The sequence below is a fragment of the Bolinopsis microptera genome, chromosome 4 (assembly GCF_026151205.1).
Source record: "Bolinopsis microptera isolate Bmic1 chromosome 4, MBARI_Bmic_1.0, whole genome shotgun sequence".
In the NCBI taxonomy this organism is placed as follows: Eukaryota; Metazoa; Ctenophora; class Tentaculata; order Lobata; family Bolinopsidae; genus Bolinopsis; species Bolinopsis microptera.
Window position 1 is genome coordinate 6,344,968 of NC_087075.1, and position 18,207 is coordinate 6,363,174.

The following is an 18,207-nucleotide window of genomic DNA, read 5'->3' on the forward strand; positions in this document are numbered from 1 at the left end:
CATTCCCCTTGCATGCCTTTGGCACGTACGTCTCACATCCCCCCCCCCCAGAGCAACCGTCTCCTATGTGATCTACGAGTCGAGCAGTCAGATATCATGTTTACTTTTTAATCATAATGTACAGTTTCCTAATCCAAAGTCTCCCAGTGATCAACCGAGGGGAGGGGCTTTTCCAAATGGGAAAATTTTGCAGAATTACAAAATTTTGCTAAATTGTAGCTTTTGTACTTGTAGTTGTACCTTATTTGTTATACGTTGTAAGGTTGTATGACCCGCCGCGCACGAGTGCACCCTGCTCCCCCTGTATCGTACCACCATAGTGAAACGACCGTGGGGGTTACAACGTGATACAATACCTTATATGGTTCAGTTTTAAAGGTACGTACCGTACAGTCATTTTTAAAGGTACGTACCGTAAGTACTTCTTTTCTTAGATATCCCTTGAAAAGCCGAAACCCCTATCCAAAGGGGCAATTTTGGGGGTCACAAAGGCGCATATCTCGAGACTTACATATGGCGCTTTACCTAAACTTTTCACGCAGTTGTATGGCCAGGAGACGTATAATCGGTGAAATCGAAATCGGAGCAAATATGAACATAAAATTTATCAAATAGGACTATAACTGATAGTGACGAATCTGTGCTAAAGAACCTGAAACCTGTAATCTCACTACAGGTACACAGAAGAAATTGCAGCCTTGAAAAGAGATGTCGAGAAGAGTGAACAAGTTAAAGAGGCTGAAGTCGAAGCTATAAAAAAAAAGATGGTGCTATCCGATATTCACCTGCGGAGGGTAAAGGGAATAAGAGGGAATAAAAGAAAAATAGAAATGACTTTTTGAAGCTTATTGGACTTATTATCATATCGTACCTTAATTAGCTCTTAAATTATGATTTCAATCGGTGTGTCTGACTTTTCTCGATAATTTGTTGACTAGTTTAATTATTGATCACAAAAAGTATAAGGTTTATTTATTGGGTAAAGTTAATATTACATGTTTTGTTCAATGTTAATAATGAAAAATATCATTAAGACAAAATTCAAACTGAAACCGTGTTTTTATTCGCCTAAATTTCTGGAATTGATAAAATCTAAAACATTTGTGAGCACATGTCCATCTATAAACAAGCGGTTTTATATTATAATTATTTCGTTGCGCCTGTTTTTGACGAGTCAAGTTATTCAAAGTACTTGATTTGAATTGGTAGTGGTCAAAGTAAACTGGTTCATAGTAAATCAGTTGAATTTGAAGGTTTTGGTTGATCATCATCCACTGGAATCAGGCCATCGCCCTCTTTTGAGTGGAATAGTAACCATAGCAACAGTTACGTAACCACAGCAACAGCATTGCTGCTGTCTCTTAGAAGCTTTCTTAAGCGGATGCGCTTGTTTTGTTTCCTGTAGAGATCAGAATATAAAAATAGAGACAGTTCAGTAATAAAAAACTTCCCATTCAATAATTGCAATCAGGGTTCAGATAAAACCAAAATCGAGTACATCGACACAGCTTTGTTATTTGGCTATTTTAAGTTACGCAAATTACCTGATTTTCATGAAAATGGAACTCAAGCCTTGGCAAGCAACTTCTTAACCTCGTGCGCAGGTTTCTCGGTTACCAACTGAAAAGTTGTGACGTCATATTATTACGTTATAGTATAACTCACCACACGGTTCTATGACGTCATAGTGATTAACCTAAAGTAAAGGTATATTTGCCATGCAGGGTTGTGTGAAATATATCCTTGTGTTTAACCTAAAATAAAGGTAAAGCCATACAGGGTGGCATGTAAAATATATCCTTGTGTTTAAGGGGGGGGGGGGGGGGTTCACCCTGATTTTTTTGTGAAACTTGGTTTCGAGATAGCAGTTGACCAACAAACTAGGACCGGTGACCAAACTTTTGAGGGGGTCCCGGACCCCAACCGCCAAACGGTGCCCGCGGGGCAGCCACGCCCATATTTGGTCCAAATTAGGCTCAATTTAGCCAAATACCCAGAGCATGCCCAAAACCGAGATTTTATGTGCTCTTGTAGCACATAAAAAATTCGGCGGCCAAATTCTGAATTTTGCAGTGCAAATTTTGAAATTTGGCCGCCAAATTTTTTTAAAGGCCTAACTCAAAATTCCAATACAAAACTTAAGGTCGAAATGCGATTCTACGTTGATTCTGAAAATTTCATGTAAAAATATTGAAACCCTATTGAGTTCTATAATTGTTTTGAGCGAAATCAGTTTTGCAAATATCGCGAACTGAGATATGGGCGGTTTTGTTCATTTTTTGCGATTATTTAAACACAGAATACACAGTTAGTTAGATACTGAGCTGATAATCATAGAGAATGTGTAGTATAGACTTAACTTCCATATAAAGTTAGTTTTATTCAAAAATATTGATATTTGACCAATTTATGGGCCAAAATCGATCAAATTTGGTGCGTATGCCCAAATATGGTCATATGGTTTTTGGCTCATAACTCAGTCATTTTTTGTCCAATCTTGATGAAAATTCATATACGAGTTCAAGAGACCACTAGCTACAAGAAGAGCACATAAAATCTCGGTTTTGGGCATGCTCTGGCTAAATTGAGCCTAATTTGGACCAAATATGGACGTGGCTGCCCCGCGGGCACCGTTTGGCAGTTGGGGTCCGGGACCCCCTCAAAAGTTTGGTCACCGGTCCTAGTTTGTTGGTCAACTGCTATCTCGAAACCAAGTTTAACAACAAAATCAGGGTGAACCCCCCCCCCCCTTAACCTAAGGTAAAGGTAATCATGCCATGCAGGGTGGTGTGAAATATATCCTTGTGTTCAACCTAAAGTAAAGGTAATCATGCCATGCAGGGTGGGAGTACCTTTACAAAACGAGTGCTGACAGTGTAATTCTGTGCTTTCTTTTCGTCATTAACTGCTATCAGATCGTTTAGAACTTTCTAAAATAACGCAGTGTAACTATGGTAACTAGTAATGTAACTATAGTAACTAGTTAACGACTCAACTATTAACGGGTGATACTCGTAAAATATTTGTTCCAAATATTACTATTAGGTTGTCATGCAGAGTCCTATCAACTATTAGTTAGGGATTTATGCAACATGTCTGTGAACAAATTTGCGACAAGCAGTTTTCTGCAGGAATGTGTTGTCTATAGTGTCAGGAACCACAAAAATATATTCAATCTGGATCTGATGGGGAAAAAAGTTAAAGCAAATTTTGTCCAGTCATCATAAAGATCGCACTTAAAAAATGTGTAACTGTCGTTAAAAACTATAGGAAATTAGGCGGGGTCGTCTTATGGCAACTCAACAAACAGGCGGATCCAGATGACAAAGAATTTGTGGCAACTTCTGTCGAGGGAAAGATAATATTAGTCTTTGAAAATATACCATAATCTGACTAACAAAACTAAAAGTAACTTATCAGATATCATACAAAATATGGGAAAGGTATGTTTCTGATAAACAAAGCAGGTATAACGGAATGAAAACGACCTGTCACAGTGATATAAAAACTAAATGTTACCTAAATGTTACCTAAATGTTACTTATATGTTACCTTAAGTTCCTGTCACAGTGATATAAAAACTAAATGTTACCTAAATGTTACCTAAATGTTACCTAAATGTTACCTTAAGTTCCGGGTTCCTATTCGGGCTCCTCTTTCCCTTCAATAGTTCCAGAATAAAGACTATAACAGACAGTGCAACAACAGGCAGGATGATAGCCATAGTTCCCACTACGGAGAAGACGTTGATCTCACTTGAGCCTGGTTTAGCCGCCAGAGTTCCTGTTGGAGTTAGACTGGATAATACCTTATTTGGGCATCACGTGTGTTAGACGGGATCTGATTTTTGGAGTGCTATAATTTTGCTTCACATTATCAATCAATACAGACTAATTATGAAATTATTTATAGTTTAAAAATAAACAATAATATAGTTTATAAATAAACAATAATCTTATTATATATCTTTTAAGTATAAAGGTCCAGTCCCAGAGAGATTAAGATCTCACTTTATTAGCGTACGGACCAGTGGCGTAACGAAGGGCCCCGCTGACCCCGGTGGGGGGAGGGGGCGCCGTGTTAGGGGGGGGGGGGGGGGGGGGGGGGGGGGGGGGGGGGGGGGCGCCAAATCGTCGTTTGAATGTGTGACAATTTCGAAAACTTAACTAAAGTACTAGCAAAACTGCGCGTTTTGCTCTAGATACACACTTTTTTAGAGATTTTACCGGCGTATCCTCTAAAATCACCTAATTTGTTCAATTTTAGAGAGGGGCACCAAAAAGGGAGGGGGCGCCAACAGGGGGCGCTTTTTCGGCGGGGGGCGCCAACAGGCAACGTTACGCCACTGGTACGGACGTGTAATAATAATAAACACTTACCAGTGCAGGTACGTACTACGGACGTGTAATAATAGTAAACACTCACCAGTGCAGGTACGGACTACAGACGTGTAATAATAATAAACACTCACCAGTGCAGGTACGGACTACGGACGTGTAATAATAGTAAACACTCACCAGTGCAGGTACGGACTACGGACGTGTAATAATAACTACACTCACCAGTGCAGGTACGGACTACGGACGTGTAATAATAATAAACACTCACCAGTGCAGGGTCCAGCCGCCCAGTTCCTCCACGCTGGCAGTATCTCGTTCTTCTCCTTCATCTGGATCAGACCCTCATTTATCAGCTCTATCAGGGGACTGTCATCAGGCAGAGCGAATGAGAGCTCGTACTCTAACAGCCTGTAGTTGCATGTGTGTTTATGTGCGTTTTAGTAGTGTTTATGTGTGTTTTAATTGTGTTTATGTGCGTTTTAGTAGTGTTTATGTGCGTTTTAGTAGTGTTTATGTGCGTTTTAGTTGTGTTTATGTGCGTACTCTAACAGCCTGTAGTTGCATGTGTGTTTATGTGTGTTTTAATTGTGTTTATGTGCGTTTTAGTTGTGTTTATGTGCGTTTTAGTAGTGTTTATGTGCGTTTTAGTTGTGTTTATGTGCGTTTTAGTAGTGTTTATGCTCTCAATTCCTCAACAGTTATCAATTGTTTTTATACTGACTTGAGAGTTTTGTTTAGTGCTAGTAACAAGAGTTAATTACTATATTTCTGAGTTTAAAACTAATATAATGAGTATCTTAGTTATACATTCGTCCGGGCGTTTGAGTGAGAATCTTAGATATAACCTGTGAGTGGATATTTTGAGTCCGCAAGGTTCAAAGTTGCTGGTGTACTCTAGAGGAGCTGAACCGTAGAGGAATGCGTAGTCACCTTGTCTGGCACTGTTTACACCTTCCTGGTATGAGGGGACATTCTTCATCCTCCTGGAGAGTGGTTTGTTACTTTCAACACTACTATTTAACAAATAAATTCTTCATTCTCCTACAAATATTTTATCTGAATTGTGGTGTTTTACTGCCAACTTATAACATTTCTCGTGGAGATGGTATTAATCAGCAATTTTATCCTTATTCAAACACAAAGATTTGTTTTCTTCATCTTTGCATAAAATATCCCCACATATTCTGTGTAAAAGAAACAATACCTTATTTGGGCATCACGTGTGTTACCTGACGAGGCTAGCCATTTCCTGATCGGAGGTATTGCTCAGCAGCATGTCCGTTATCGAACCCTCCACAGTTCCAGTAGTCATTCCTGTACATTGTACATTGTTATTCCTGTACATTGTACATTGTTAAATATACTAGAGGTAGTCTTATTCCTGTACATTGTACATTGTTAAATATACTAGAGGTAGTCTTATTCCTGTACATTGTACATTGTTAAATATACTAGAGGTAGTCTTATTCCTGTACATTGTACATTGTTAAATATACTAGAGGTAGTCTTATTCCTGTACATTGTACATTGTTAAATATACTAGAGGTAGTCTTATTCCTGTACATTGTACATTGTTAAATATACTAGAGGTAGTCTTATTCCTGTACATTGTACATTGTTAAATATACTAGAGGTAGTCTTATTCCTGTACATTGTACATTGTTAAATATACTAGAGGTAGTCTTATTCCTGTACATTGTACATTGTTAAATATACTAGAGGTAGTCTTATTCCTGTACATTGTACATTGTTAAATATACTAGAGGTAGTCTTATTCCTGTACATTGTACATTGTTAAATATACTAGAGGTAGTCTTATTCCTGTACATTGTACATTGTTAAATATACTAGAGGTAGTCTTATTCCTGTACATTGTACATTGTTAAATATACTAGAGGTAGTCTTATTCCTGTACATTGTACATTGTTAAATATACTAGAGGTAGTCTTATTCCTGTACATTGTACATTGTTAAATATACTAGAGGTAGTCTTATTCCTGTACATTGTACATTGTTAAATATACTAGAGGTAGTCTTATTATAGTCTTAGAATAGTCAATAAATGGTCGTGAAATAGTGTGGAACCTGATTTTATCTGATTGTAATAGATCTCCCATATAAGTCTCAATATTCTTGTGGATCCTACCCTTACCTGATTGTAATAGATCTCCCACAGTCTCGATATTCTCATGGATCCTACCCTTACCTGATTGTAATAGATCTCTCACAACCTCAATATTCTTGTGGATACTCCCCTTACATGATTGTAATAGATCTCCCACAGTCTGAATATTCTTGTGGATCCTACCCTTACCTGATTGTAATAGATCTCTCACAACCTCAATATTCTTGTGGATACTACCCTTACATGATTGTAATAGATCTCCCACAGTCTCAATATTCTTATGGATCCTACCCTTACCTGATTGTAATAGATCTCTCACAACCTCAATATTCTTGTGGATCCTGCTTTTACCTGCTTGTAATAGATCTCCCACAGTCTCAATATTCTTGTGGATCCTGCTCTTATCTGATTGTAATAGATCTCACACAGTCTCAATATTCTTATGGATCCTACCCTTACCTGATTGTAATAGACCTCCCACAGTCTCAATATTCTTGTGGATACTACCCTTACATGATTGTAATAGATATCCCACAGTCTGAATATTCTTGTGGATCCTACCCTTACCTGATTGTAATAGATCTCTCACAACCTCAATATTCTTGTGGATACTACCCTTACATGATTGTAATAGATCTCCCACAGTCTGAATATTCTTGTGGATCCTACCCTCACCTGATTGTAATAGATCTCCCACAGTCTCAATATTCTTATTGATCCTGCTCTTATCTGATTGTGATAGATCTCCCACAGTCTCAATATTCTTATGGATCCTACTCTTACCTGATTGTAATAGATCTCCCACAGTCTCGATATTCTTATGAATCCTACCCTCACCTGATTGTAATAGATCTCCCACAGTCTCAATATTCTTATTGATCCTGCTCTTATCTGATTGTGATAGATCTCCCACAGTCTCAATATTCTTATGGATCCTACTCTTACCTGATTGTAATAGATCTCCCACAGTCTCAATATTCTTATGGATCCTACCCTTACCTGATTGTAATAGATCTCCCACAGTCTCAATATTCTTATGGATCCTACTCTTATCTGATTGTAATAGATCTCACACAGTCTCAATATTCTTATGGATCCTACCCTTACCTGATTGTAATAGATCTCCCACAGTCTCAATATTCTTATGGATCCTACTCTTACCTGATTGTAATAGATCTCCCACAGTCTCAATATTCTTATGGATCCTACTCTTACCTGATTGTAATAGATCTCCCACAGTCTCGATATTCTTATGAATCCTACCCTTACCTGATTGTAATAGATCTCCCACAGTCTCAATATTCTTATGGATCCTACTCTTACCTTATTGTAATAGATCTCCCACAGTCTGAATATTCTTATGAATCCTACCCTTACCTGATTATAATAGATCTCCCACAGTCTCAATATTCTTGTGGATCCTACTCTTACCTGATTGTAATAGATCTCCCACAGTCTCAATATTCTTGTGGATCCTGGTTACAGTGAGGTAGGCTGCCAGGTTTGCTGTATAGAGGGATATGAGGACCAGACATATAATCCACCAGGCGGTAACCAGGACTCTTGTGGACCAGCACCGGGGAGTGGCATCAGGAGGTCCTATCTGGTGGGGTAACGAGTAAAATTACCTTATTGCGTGAACGGATATTAAAATGAACGCTCGAGGGGCCACTACTCAGGACAAATAACGTCCAATATATATATATATATAATAAGGTAAATTCTAGAAATGCAAGCCGTGAAATATTTGACTAAATACTAATAGGGGTTTTTAACCCTAAATAAACCGGTATGCTGCCTGTAACAATTACTACTCGGACCTCACCTGCAGAAATGAGCAGATTATCAACCAGATACTGTTCAGCAGATTGAGACTCTTCATTTCATCATGTATACCCTGCTGCTCCCCAAACGGGCAGCCCTTCACACTGAAGTCTCCGTTTAAACTAGCAGTGCACTGCTCACACTTACAACAGAGCAGCTTCTGTTTGGTGCCGCCGTAGTAACCGTAGGGGGAGAAGTGGTCGAATACCCATATCAGGACGCAGAAAACACAACCTGCTAACACAATAGCTATCCACAGCTCCCTGCTGAAGGGGCGCAGGAAGAAGAAACTGTCTGTTTTGAACATTGTGAGAGGGTCGAATCCGTCTGCTCCCACTGCTCCTCCTTCCTAAATAAATAAATGAATAAAATCAAAGTTTATACTGCAATTTATCGGTAAATATTTGAGTCAGTTTTATTAGAAACTGTAAAGGATCGAATCAGACCATGAGTCTGTTTATAGTAGTACACCCTACTAAGGATATTATATCCTGGATTTAAAATATTATGAAGGAGCAGTACCTGCATTGCCATCACTATTCCTCCAGTCAGTAGGGGCACAGCGAAATCTACAACTCTCTCCCGGGCGCTGTTGATACCAAAAGCTACTATTCCCATGTCTATTTCCCGTCTTTTTAACATACCAATGAGACCATCCCACTCTTCTTCGTTCTCAGAGACCGGAGCTCCAAAGTTTCCTGACGGGTCCTCAACAAAAGTGAAAGTAAAATCATACTGTTTAGCGAGCTTCTCTACAATATCAATGTTGAGCCCCTCGTAGCACCTCAGCTGGTCCTTGTACAGACACTTATCATGACCTGCCTCCTCATAAGTAAACTTTACAAAGGGGGGATCCTTTACCACACCCAGGCGGAGGTGCGTGCTAATCGTGTTCTTCAGCTTGGTGTCACCCCCGTAGAACTGGGGTTTGGATTGCAACCCTATTCCTTTAGATTCCTCGAATTTACCAATGTCGACTGGCACACCTGTGTAGAAAGTTTGGATTTAAAACGTTATCATCAAATAAGATTAAGGCACCTATTCCTTTTTATTTGGTAATATACGTAATATATGACATTTGAATTTTGTCTGTATGCACATGTTGACTAATTTATCATAGCAATATTGGCTAAGTAAAGGGCGAATAGAAGAGTATCTCAAAGAAGAGTATCTCAAATATGCAATAGAAAATATTAAAGAATAAAACTATAAAATATCCAAATGATGAATATTAAAATGAAGGATGGCTTGTCTAGAAAGATGAAATAACTTGTGAACAAATGCAAACTAATAATTAAATAATTAATAATTACTAACTAATAATTAACTAATAAATTACCTGTTCTAACATTGACTATCGTGTAAGTGTTCTTAGCAGGACCGCCCCATTTTGAAAAGGAAATGTTTCCACCACTCACTCCCCGAAATGAGATCTCTTTCATGGCTCTAGTTATGAGGTACCCCTCCTTAAACCAATTCACAGCCGGAATAGTGTACCCGTGGTCATCCGCTCTTTTTACCCGTTTTAAACTCCCGTTTTTATTTTCACTTTCACTTTCACTTTCAGTATCAGTTTTATTGATGTCAAGGCTTTTTAGCTCGCATCTCACGGTTGGATCATCAAAAGTCAACTTTCCTTGTTTGTTAAGGTAGTCCAACGCTTTTATGAGCGCCATGGTGCTATCGTATACCTATAAACGATATATTTCAGATCCAATGTAATTAATTTCACACGAAATGATAGCAAAAATAAAAAGGTAAGCATAGCTCAGGTCAATTATGAGCAAATCATATCTTCCATTTTGCCATCTACTTTAATGCTTCCCAGCTCCTTGGTATTGATTCTACCACAATTATCATGCTTTCGCCAATACAAACAACCATTCGTAACCTTCCGCTTTACATTTTTAAGGGTGGATGGAAAAATTAAAGCTGGATCACCTGAGCACTGAGAGAGTCTATTCTGTTAATTCTGGTACTCCTTGCCTCCTCCATCGCTTCTACAAGTCGGTCGTGTTGAGGAGAGTCTTCATTGGAGACCCTCCCTAGTAGCAGTAATCCGTCGTAGTAAACTGGCAAGTTGTTTCTTTTGTCATCCTGGAGGTAATATTGTCAGAATGATTCATTGAAATTGTACTGTAATATTAATACTATGATTGCATAGTTGAATCAATAATGGCTGTTTTAGAGTTAAAATTACGTGGAATGCTTATGATTACTAATAAATCTAAATGACTTAATATCCAGCTCATGAATCCCGTGCCCTTTAGAAAAAACTAAAACACCCACCAAGTCATTAACAGCACTATTCCCGCTAATCCAGAGGAACTCTGGTCCAACCAGTCCAACTTTGTTAGCCTGATCTAGAACTGTGTTGATGAAGGAGCTCTTCACGAATAATACAAATATTCTGATCCGCTTTTCTTTGATAGCCTCCAGTTCTTTACTGTGAGATGTTTTGGTTTTAACTTAATCGGATTGAAGAATGTTCCTTTTTAAATTGTGATCTGACTCACATTCTGTGTTAAGTAAAGTGGGTAAAGTAAAGTGGGTAAAGTAAAGTGGGTAAAGTAAAGTGGGTAAAGTAAAGTGGGTAAAGTAAAGTGGGTAAAGTAAAGTGAGTAAAGTAAAGTGGGTAAAGTAAAGTGGGTAAAGTAAAGTGGGTAAAGTAAAGTGGGTAAAGTAAAGTGGGTAAAGTAAAGTGGGTAAAGTATAGTGAGTAAAGTAAAGTGGGTAAAGTAAAGTGGGTAAAGTAAAGTGGGTAAAGTATAGTGGGTAAAGTAAAGTGGGTAAAGTAAAGTTGGGTAAAGTATAGTGGGTAAAGTATAGTGGGTAAAGTATAGTGGGTAAAGTATAGTGGGTAAAGTAAAGTGGGTAAAGTAAAGTGGGTAAAGTATAGTGGGTAAAGTAAAGTGGGTAAAGTAAAGTTGGTAAAGTAAAGTGGGTAAAGTATAGTGGGTAAAATAAAGTGGGTAAAGTAAAGTGGGTAAAGTAAAGTGGGTAAAGTAAAGTGGGTAAAGTAAAGTGGGTAAACTAAAGTGGGTAAAGTAAAGTTGGGTAAAGTAAAGTGGGTAAAGTATAGTGGGTAAAGTATAGTGGGTAAAGTATAGTGGGTAAAGTAAAGTGGGTAAAGTAAAGTGGGTAAAGTATAGTGGGTAAAGTAAAGTGGGTAAAGTAAAGTTGGTAAAGTAAAGTGGGTAAAGTATAGTGGGTAAAGTAAAGTGGGTAAAGTAAAGTGGGTAAAGAATAGGGGGTAAAGTAAAGTGGGTAAAGTAAAGTGGGTAAAGTTAAGTGTAGATATTTCAGAGCCAACTTTAACAATAGTGCTATGACTAAAACGACTCACTTTATGTTGATATTTCGTGCAAAAGAGGAGGCGGGCAAAACAATATGATCCTTGACGACCATTCGCTGACGATGCGCATCAACCTCAAACTTAGCACTCAGACTAGCACCTGAAGAGTTTAGTAACCATGGTAACACGACAGTGTACTGTTTTAGATAACATTACCGTTCAAAACAAATACAGGTAGTTTATAGATCTAAGAACATCTTTTTATTAACAACACGTTGATCACCATTGAGAAATGAGCCACAAAATAAGACAATGTGTTTCAGATGGGTTAACCAAACAGATGGCTTCAAAAGTAAGCATACATACAGGGTGGCCCATAAGTGACTACCCACACGCAACCTCTTAATAACTCACGTAATTCGTCTCCAAATTGCACCAAAATTTCAGAGATTATAGATATGGGTCAAACTTAGATTTCCTGAAAGTTTCGTAAGCCACGCCCAATTACAGTGGGCGTGGCGTGACACTCCCTTTTTTTCACTATTGTCTTCATAAAATGAGAACGCTTTAAGCTAAGAACTCAAAATTTTTTGCACACATTTGGCTTGATAATTGAAAACTTTTCCCAAAGTTTCAAGTTCATTGGTTAAAATATGGCTAAGTTATGACCATTTCAAAACTCATCGGATACGTGATCCGAGCACTCAGTCAGTGATCTCGTCACTTGGTTAATGGCCTGTTTGGCTCACATGCACATGCACCGCTTGATTGGTTGCAGCCTGCTTATGGGCCGGCCTATACAGCTGACTGCACCTAAAACGCTATCACACGAATTTATGGTGGTGTCACCATTTCAGGGCTTGTTAGCCCTGCTGGTCACGGTGAACGGACCGAATCACTACATGACTGAATCCCTAACGGACTGAATCACTACCAATCACTATTGGTAGGGATTGAGGTATATTTTAGGACTAAATCACTACCGGACTGAATCACTACCGCTAATATCTAAACCCAACCACTTTGATATGATCCCTACTGAACTTTGCAATAAAGGCATAATTATTTCATAGTCCACCAGCACCGACTGAGGGTAGAAGGGTCCGTAGGAGTCCAGTTCGTTGAGGATGTTCTCGTACATGATGGTGCGCTTCCCGGGTAGGAGTCCAAAGGCTGCAGGGATTCTCCATCCAGTAGGGTGTAAGGCGTGGACTGTGAAGAGTTGAGTAAACAGGTCTGGAGAGGTCTTAAAGGTTCCATCCACGACGAGGTGATCTGACTGATAGATGATGTTGATGTTGTCTGCAGTACCAAGGAGGATAGATCTTCTGGTGTTGGTGTCGTAGGAGGAGTCCCAGAGCAACATAGTGTCACCACCGGGAGAGGTCAGGTAGTTAGGAGGAATCACCAGGTCTTCTAAGGAGATGGGGTTGACAGGATGGGAGTAGGCTGCCATTCTGGCTCGTCTGACTAGTCGTGCCAAGGACTTGGGATCACAGTTGAGCCGGGACGAGGCTTCGAAGGATAGTCCAGCGACAGAGTCTGCAACAATCTGCTTAGTTGAGTTCTCAGTAGTAGCTGCGAGGGTCTTCATTTTAGACTTGGAGCGGTGGGCTGCAATTTCTGCTGGTTGAGATTCGTGGTCATGAGGGGTAGCAGAACAGAAGGTGTCCTGGACAAGGATCAGGCGGGACTTGCACTTGTTGCACTTCCAGTAGGTCTTGTCTTCCCTCTTTCTGTTAAGGTGGTAGAGGTGACCATCGTAGAGGACGTTGCGGCTGCCTTTCTTTCTGCCAGGAATAAACTCGATGGATGAGGAAGACATAGTGGTATAAGATAAACACAGGCGTTGCGGGTTTATATATTATTCCCGCTAGCTGATTGAGATACCGAGCATGTGAAGGTTCACATCACTGTATTGTCGTATAGCAGGTCATTATGGATGACTTGATCCAAACCAGTTCTCGTTAGGGCTCCTCGTTGCGTACGTAAGTCTGTGTATCACATGTCTGACAGGCCCCATAGCAAGCACTCCATGAGAGCACCGGCTCAGATCACGTCATGATATTAGACTAGTGAACTAAGATCAACTGGTAGGGATTGAGGTATATTTTAGGACTGAATCACTACCGGACTGAATCACTACCAGTAGCGATATTTGCGTGGTAGTGATTCCGTCCGGTAGGGATTCAGTCCTACAATCGCTGGTCACAGGTTCCTTACAATCAATAAAAAGGAATGAACCATCCATTGAATCATCGAAAATGGTTCACTATCCTCCCTTTACTGCAGAACAACGATTGTTCGTCTACCTGAAGAAAGAAAATGGGGAGTTCTACCCTCAGATTAAACGACAATTTCAGATGAAATTGTCGTTTCCGGGTCGGCAGAAGACGAACTGCGAGGACTGTAGAAAACATCACGATGGTTGTTGGTGACGTGATGGACACACCTAAGATTGGCACCCGGAAACGAGCTCCTGCCTTAGACATCAGCAGAACCCTTCAGCGAATCCTAAAGCAAGACCTTTCTAACCGGGCCTACCGAATCACAAAGAAACACAAACTTTTGGACCGTGATTTCCAATCGAGGATAGATTTCGCCAACACATTCCTGTCCAAGCAGAATGTGGATCCCTACTTTGAGGACGAAATCTGGTACAGCGACAAGGCCATATAAACGGATATGTCAACTCCCAGAATGCAATTCACTGGGGCTCTACTAGACCGGATGAAGTGGTGGAGAGAACGGCTTTTCCTGAAAAGGTCACGATCTGGTTTTTATCGTAAAAATTTGTGTTTCCCTTTCTAGCAAAGTCATCATCGGTATCCAATCAAAGCCTAATGAACCTCATTAATACACGCTAACGCCTTACTCTTGATCAGATTGGGTGACGAGATCACTAATTGAGTGCAAATATCACTGACTGAGTGCTCGGATCACATATCCGATGGATTTTAAAATGGTCATAACTCAGCCATATTTAAACCAATGAACTTGAAACTTTTGGAAAAGTTTTCAATTATCAAGCCAAATGTGTGCAAAAAATTTTGAGTTCTTAGCTTAAAGCGTTCTCATTTTATGAAGACAATAGTGAAAAAAAGGGAGTGTCACGCCACGCCCACTGTAATTGGGCGTGGCTTACGAAACTTTCAGGAAATCTAAGTTTGACCCATATCTATAATCTCTGAAATTTTGGTGCAATTTGGAGACGAATTACGTGAGTTATTAAGAGGTTGCGTGTGGGTAGTCACTTATGGGCCACCCTGTACCATAGATATCGTCAGTGTTGATAACAGCAACTTGACTGTCCTTTAGCTCCAGCATCATTAGGATGTCAAATATAGCGGACACTTGTTCCGTATCCAGGGGGTTGAGATGGAACATGTTTTGTAACCAAAACGCGTCTTCCAGAAACGTTCCTGACGAGAAACTTTTTTAGAAAATTCACTCCCCGATTTTCGTAAGGCATCCAAAAAGACTAAGACAAGTGTGCGTTCACATAGTGTTGGACAATAATGCAATTGCAATCTATCACTGGGTCCTCGGAGTGGATATTGCCACGTGATGCCCATATGAGGAGTGGATATCCTGCTCGCTTTTCTTGAGAACTCTTAATAATATATATACCATATAGCCAGCTGCCAGGGCCAAGATATTCACACTTTCACACTATACCAGGGACAAAAGAAAATCGCGATCATTTTGGCCAAAAATCGCGGTATCGCGACAAGCCAAACAGGCAAACAGGCGACATATAAAATTTGTCGCAAAAAATGGGAAAAATCGCGATCCTGCACATGCCGCGATTTCCTTTTGTCCCTGCACTATACCGTTCTGGAGGTTCTCTGATATTCCTAACTGATACCCATCGTTCACAACTTATTTAGATATGAGTGATGGACATAGTTACAATGCGGAGGTGGCGATAACACCAAAGTTAATATAACGACACTTATCTCAGATAACATGTGACTCAACAAAAGTTTATTAAACAGTTGATACTGGAAAATTAAAGTAGTATTTCTGTGCAACTACTACAGAAGTTGTATAACACTCGACCTCCGCATGATCCAGAGGATGTCATGGTCACCATTTTACCTTCACACAGACATCGAACGCTGCAAGAAGATGACGATCAGACCTCGTTATTGTTTAAAATCAAAGTTATAGATGTAAATAAACTGACCACTGGCAGTGGGAGTGATGTTAGGTATTCCCAGACTGGAGGTTATGAGAGAAACAGCTTTAGTCTGTTCGTAGTGGTACGGGCCGACCACAGCCACCATCGGGTGATCCTTCAGCATCTTGCAAACTGTACAAGTAATTGTGATTAGTAATTAATAATTTCTAATTATTGATAAAATTATTACTGGTTATCGACCAAAAAAGTTAAGAACAAAGCTCGGTTTGATTTCTCAAAAGTATAGTTTCAAACATCTACGATAAACAAATAAATACACTAAACAAATAAATAAAATAATTCACTTATTTATCAACCAACTAAATCTATAAGAAAATTCAACCTTGCAGTTGAGCGATGAAGGGTGAAGCATAATAATTCTCAATGAGGGTCTCCACCGCTCTCAGCTGAACATTAGGGAGGATGTCTGGGTCGGAGTTAGCATCTTGCAGTGCCAGGTTGAAGGGGGTCAGGTAGCTCGTCATATTGCGGGAGTGGTAGAGCACACCTTAGTTATTAAGTTATTTTGTTAGAGCACGCCTTAGTTATTCAGTTATTTTGTTATTTATTCGAACAAATTGAAACAATCAAAATGGTGGGCAATCGATCCGTTTCATGATATGTATAAAACAATATACATAATACCAATCATAATACCAATCATCAGGGCTTATGATGCTCCTGCTTAACTGCAGTCGAGCACTCTCTTTGGGATTTATTTATATTATGTATGGCCTGGTTTGATCGTATTAAACTACTACTACTACTAGTAGAAATAGTAACCTAAAATCAATGACATTGTAGTTCATTAAATACGTTGTACAAAAATAATTGAAATCAAGTAAAATTACCTAACTTACCGATGTGGAGTTCCTTCTTGACATTTGTTGATAAATCTTCACTTTCACTTTCACCCTTAACGACACAAAACAGGAACAAGCATATTGAGAACATTGTCACTGGTACTTTCGGTTCTGTTACATAGCGAATAATCGTATTAGATATAAATTTTACAGATCCGGCGAAAGCGAACGATCACAACAAAGAAGGGTGATTGTTGATTAGCAACAAATTGGGCAGTATAAATAAAAAATAATCACAACTTTTTCCTGCTGACTATTATATATTATATAAACTGTATATTCATAAACTGAACTAATCTTGAGTTGAAATTAACTGCTTTCTTTTTAACAAGCGGTAAATTAGTTTATTTATCATTATAAACTGATCTTGAATATCTCATTGGAGGAAATATTAGAAATCACTATAACATGAGCTATGACCAACTTTAAACTGTAATTAACCAATTAATTAATTAATTATTAACTGAGTAAGTACGGTTTATTGTAACAAGGAAATTGTGACCATGATTAAATCCACGACGGGGAGTAATTATTAAAACTACGACGGGGAATAATAAGGAAATAATAAAGTAATAATAAGTCCGGGTGTTCGAGTGAGGATAGCCGGGGATTCTTGGCAAATTATTATTGAAATGAAATAAAGTGCTTGTATTCCGCCCATATGGTTAGCAATAAACCACCAGAGTCCTAACCCTCCTCACGTCCGTAAATGGAGTTGTCTTTGTATCATATAGGAATGCATAGGAAGCTGAAGGTTTATTGATATATTATTACACACTGCACTAATAAATAAAGATACACCCACCAACAAATCATAAGAACAAAAACAACAGCAGTTATCAAATACGGTCATATAAATAATGTTTAAGGCTTATACCTTTGAATAATTAACAGCATTAATTACTATTGAACGTGTACAGTGTACACGTTCAATAGTAATTAATGTAATTAATAATTAGTAATTAGTAATAGTAATTAATTACCATTGAACGTGTACACGGGATAAAAAGAATGTTAAGTATGCTCCAATAGCAACAATATCAGACAACATGCACGACAGGGTAGAAGTGTGCACTCAATTACTCGAACAGATTGCAGATATGACCTAGATTACTGCAGTTAATTGCCTTGCAAACAGCAGGTAATCTTTAATAGGGCTACTATTTAAGCTAATTAGGTTACTCGTGATCATTGGGTTACCAGACAATTTGACTAAAAAACATGATGAATATTCAATATGGCAGAAACTGCAAACTGGTGACGTATCCTTATATGGGCATCACATGGCTGATCTAACCGGCTAATTTATAGTAAAATGATCAAAGTATATCAATTAGAGGCTTAATCAAGTAAAGGAAGTGTTAACGATTTTGGAAAGTCACGTACGTTTAAAAGAACAACCATTAATTAACTTTAGAGCCAGTAAAAATGGAGACTGCATTTTACTGCATCCTACATCGTCTCCAGCGACGATATGGCGACATCCCCCCCCCCCCCCCCCTACATCGTCTCTAGCGCTTGAGAACTTTATAATATAACACTCAGATAATTTATTTTTTAATGATTATGTGTATACT

General features: G+C 38.9%; 2 protein-coding genes across 3 annotated transcripts in view; one reads left to right on the forward strand and one right to left on the reverse strand.

The window, feature by feature from the left end:
* LOC134813723 (uncharacterized) overlaps positions 1-18,207 on the forward strand; it is an 88,630-nt gene that overhangs the window by 34,569 nt on the left and 35,854 nt on the right. The window lies entirely within an intron of this gene.
* LOC134814129 (glutamate receptor 1-like) lies at positions 964-16,737 on the reverse strand. Of its 2 annotated transcripts, XM_063822163.1 has the most exons (18): positions 16,628-16,737; positions 16,111-16,275; positions 15,774-15,899; positions 14,857-15,006; positions 11,636-11,744; positions 10,579-10,735; positions 10,231-10,386; positions 9,629-9,980; positions 8,812-9,275; positions 8,291-8,638; positions 7,897-8,068; positions 5,570-5,654; positions 5,186-5,323; positions 4,609-4,748; positions 3,626-3,783; positions 2,853-2,930; positions 1,545-1,620; positions 964-1,399 (listed from the first exon to the last, which is right to left on the reverse strand). In XM_063822163.1, the coding sequence occupies exons 1-17, from the start codon at positions 16,719-16,721 to the stop codon at positions 1,567-1,569; spliced, it is 2,946 nt and encodes a 981-aa protein (XP_063678233.1). In that variant the 5' UTR covers positions 16,722-16,737; the 3' UTR covers positions 964-1,399; positions 1,545-1,566. The 2 variants fall into 2 exon arrangements, with proteins under 2 accessions (XP_063678233.1, XP_063678234.1); XM_063822164.1 differs by lacking the exon at positions 2,853-2,930.

Excerpts from the sequence above, each read along its gene's own strand:
- LOC134814129 (XM_063822163.1), bottom strand. The coding sequence starts at position 16,721 with ATGTTCTCAATATGCTTGTTCCTGTTTTGTGTCGTTAAGGGTGAAAGT. Across the intron at positions 11,745-14,856 it reads CAACACTGACGATATCTATG|GTGCTAGTCTGAGTGCTAAG; the intron begins GTACAGGGTGGC and ends TAAACTCTTCAG. Across the intron at positions 10,387-10,578 it reads ATAGTGCTGTTAATGACTTG|GATGACAAAAGAAACAACTT; the intron begins GTGGGTGTTTTA and ends TATTACCTCCAG.